This window comes from Sprattus sprattus (genome assembly GCF_963457725.1).
Source record: "Sprattus sprattus genome assembly, chromosome: 13".
Lineage (NCBI taxonomy): Eukaryota > Metazoa > Chordata > Actinopteri > Clupeiformes > Clupeidae > Sprattus > Sprattus sprattus.
This window is the reverse complement of record NC_137911.1, coordinates 26,630,605-26,633,104: the sequence shown is the minus strand read 5'-3', so window position 1 is coordinate 26,633,104 and position 2,500 is coordinate 26,630,605. Positions and strand designations below refer to the sequence as shown.

The 2,500-nt window shown below is 46.8% G+C and overlaps 1 protein-coding gene across 1 annotated transcript in view; it reads left to right on the top strand.

The window, feature by feature from the left end:
• sptb (spectrin, beta, erythrocytic) overlaps nt 1-2,500 on the top strand; it is a 46,375-nt gene that overhangs the window by 20,154 nt on the left and 23,721 nt on the right. Inside the window, exons 5-9 of the mRNA XM_080850122.1 lie at nt 149-246; nt 903-983; nt 1,469-1,584; nt 1,952-2,064; nt 2,259-2,446. Coding sequence (XP_080706248.1) covers nt 149-246; nt 903-983; nt 1,469-1,584; nt 1,952-2,064; nt 2,259-2,446 — 596 coding nt within the window. The remainder of the gene's footprint in view (nt 1-148; nt 247-902; nt 984-1,468; nt 1,585-1,951; nt 2,065-2,258; nt 2,447-2,500) is intronic.

Sequence of the window (2,500 nt, the reverse complement as noted above, 5' to 3'; positions counted from 1 at the left end):
CTTTGGCAGTGCTCGTCATGGTATGCTATCTGGCTCCTAGTCTGATGCAACCTCCACAGACTCCAGGCCTGCCTGGTGGAGTGGGATGCAATGCAGTGTTTTGATTTGTCCTCTCACTCTGTTTACGTTTGCTGCCGGCGCCCTGCAGATCCAGGACATCGTCGTGGAGACGGGCCAGGCCGACCAGAAGGAGACGTACTCGGCCAAGGACGCTCTGCTGCTGTGGTGCCAGATGAAGACCGCTGGGTACGGAGGGACCACTGGGCCCGATCAATGAGCACTGATCACCTCCTGCACACAGTCTGTATCAATGAGCACTGATCACCTCCTGCACACAGTCTGTGTCAATGAGCACTGATCACCTCCTGCACACAGTCTGTTACACTGACTCCACCGATCAATGAGCACTGATCACCTCCTGCACACAGTCTGTTACACTGACACACAGTCTGTTACACTGACACACAGTCTGTTACACTGACACACAGTCTCTTACACTGACACACAGTCTGTTACACTGACACACAGTCTGTTACACTGACACACAGTCTCACAAACACTGACACACAGTCTGTTACACTGACACACAGTCTGTTACACTGACACACAGTCTGTTACACTGACACACAGTCTCTTACACTGACACACAGTCTCTTACACTGACACACAGTCTCTTACACTGACACACAGTCTGTTACACTGACACACAGTCTCACAAACACTGATGTTATTCACTCATTCACTCATCCATGATTTGTGATCAGTCCCATTCACTGAGTTTGAATCATCATATTCACATTAGTCAAACAAAAACACATTTAAGTGAGCATGTGCTGTAATATTTTCGAGAAGGAGAAAAAATATTTTTGACCAAACTCATAGAAGCTTATTTGTTCTTCCAGGTATCCAAATGTCAGTATCAGAAACTTCACCACCAGCTGGAAAGATGGCATGGCCTTCAATGCCCTTATTCACAAACACAGGTAAGAATTACATCGCTACATGAAGAAAAGGCATCATCTAAGCCTTAGATTCTGAGGCAAATAGCATCAGTTGTTTGATCTCTCTCTCTCTCTCTCTCTCACACTCCCTCTCTCTGGCTCTCTCTTCCTATCTCATCCTCTGTCCCTTTCTTTCTTTCTCTCTTGCTCTCCATATCCCTCCATCTGTCCCTCTCTTTCTCTCTCTCTTACTCTCCATATCCCTCCATCTGTCCCTCTCTTTCTCTCTCTCTTACTCTCCATATCCCTCCATCTGTCCCTCTCTTGCTCTCTCTCTCGCTTGCTCTCTCTCCATATCTCTCCCTCTGTTCCTCTTTCTCTCTCTCTTTCTCTCTCTTCATATCTCTCCCTCTGTACCTCTCTCTCTCTCTCTCTCTCTCTCTCTCTCTCCATATCCCTCCATCTGTCCCTCTCTCTCTCTCTCTCTCTCTCTCTCTTCATATCTCTCCCTCTGTTCCTCCACACAGGCCAGATCTGGTGGACTACGTGAAGCTGCAGAAGTCCAATCCTACACACAACCTCCAGACAGCCTTCAATGTAGCAGAGCAGAAGCTGGGTGTGACCAAACTCCTGGACCCCGAAGGCAAGTCACCCTCTTTCATACCGGTATCCCCTCACTCAGGAACCTGCTACATGTCTGAGGATGTCAAAAGGGAGCTGATATAACAGCTATATAAATTGATAAGCTTATTCCACAAAAAGGACTCTTCCTTAAGTCATCTAAATGTGCCGAATGTGTATGGAAATTGTAATTTCGATGAAAACTACTTTTTATGAATAATATACAACAAATCGTCAAGAACAGTTTAGTGGAGTGTTGTGGTAATAGGTGCATTGTAGAGTTCCTGTACTGCTTATGTTTTGGTATATCTGTTCTGTGTCACAGCAGTCTTACAGCGCTTCCAAACTGAAGTGCCATTTTGTGTTTACCTGATCCTCTCTCTTTCCAGATGTGTTCACAGAAAATCCGGATGAGAAGTCCATCATCACGTACGTCGTGGCCTTCTACCATTACTTCTCTAAGATGAAGGCTCTGGCCGTGGAAGGAAAGAGAGTTGGAAAGGTGAGGGTCTGACTATGAGGATGGTATCATGTGACTCTCTGGCAGTAAGTATTTTAGATCGCCTAGTGTCCCCAGAGGGTTCTTGTCATTGTTTAAAGGACAAATTACAACTTAGAATTCGGAGAATGGTGGCTCTATCTATTCATCTGTCTAGCGGTCGAGATAAGTACATTCATTCATGTGGTCGGCCCTAGGTCCTGGATCACGCTATCGAAACTGAGAAGATGGTAGAGAAGTACGATAGCCTGGCTTCAGACCTGCTCAAGTGGATCGAGCAGACCATCGTCGTCCTGAACAACCGCAAGCTGGCCAACTCTCTGACTGGAGTTCAGCAGCAGCTCCAGGCCTTCAACTCCTACCGCACCGTAGAGAAGCCGCCCAAGTAAGGACCTTACTAACTGCAGAAAATATGGGGCGACAGTGGTACAGGAGGTAG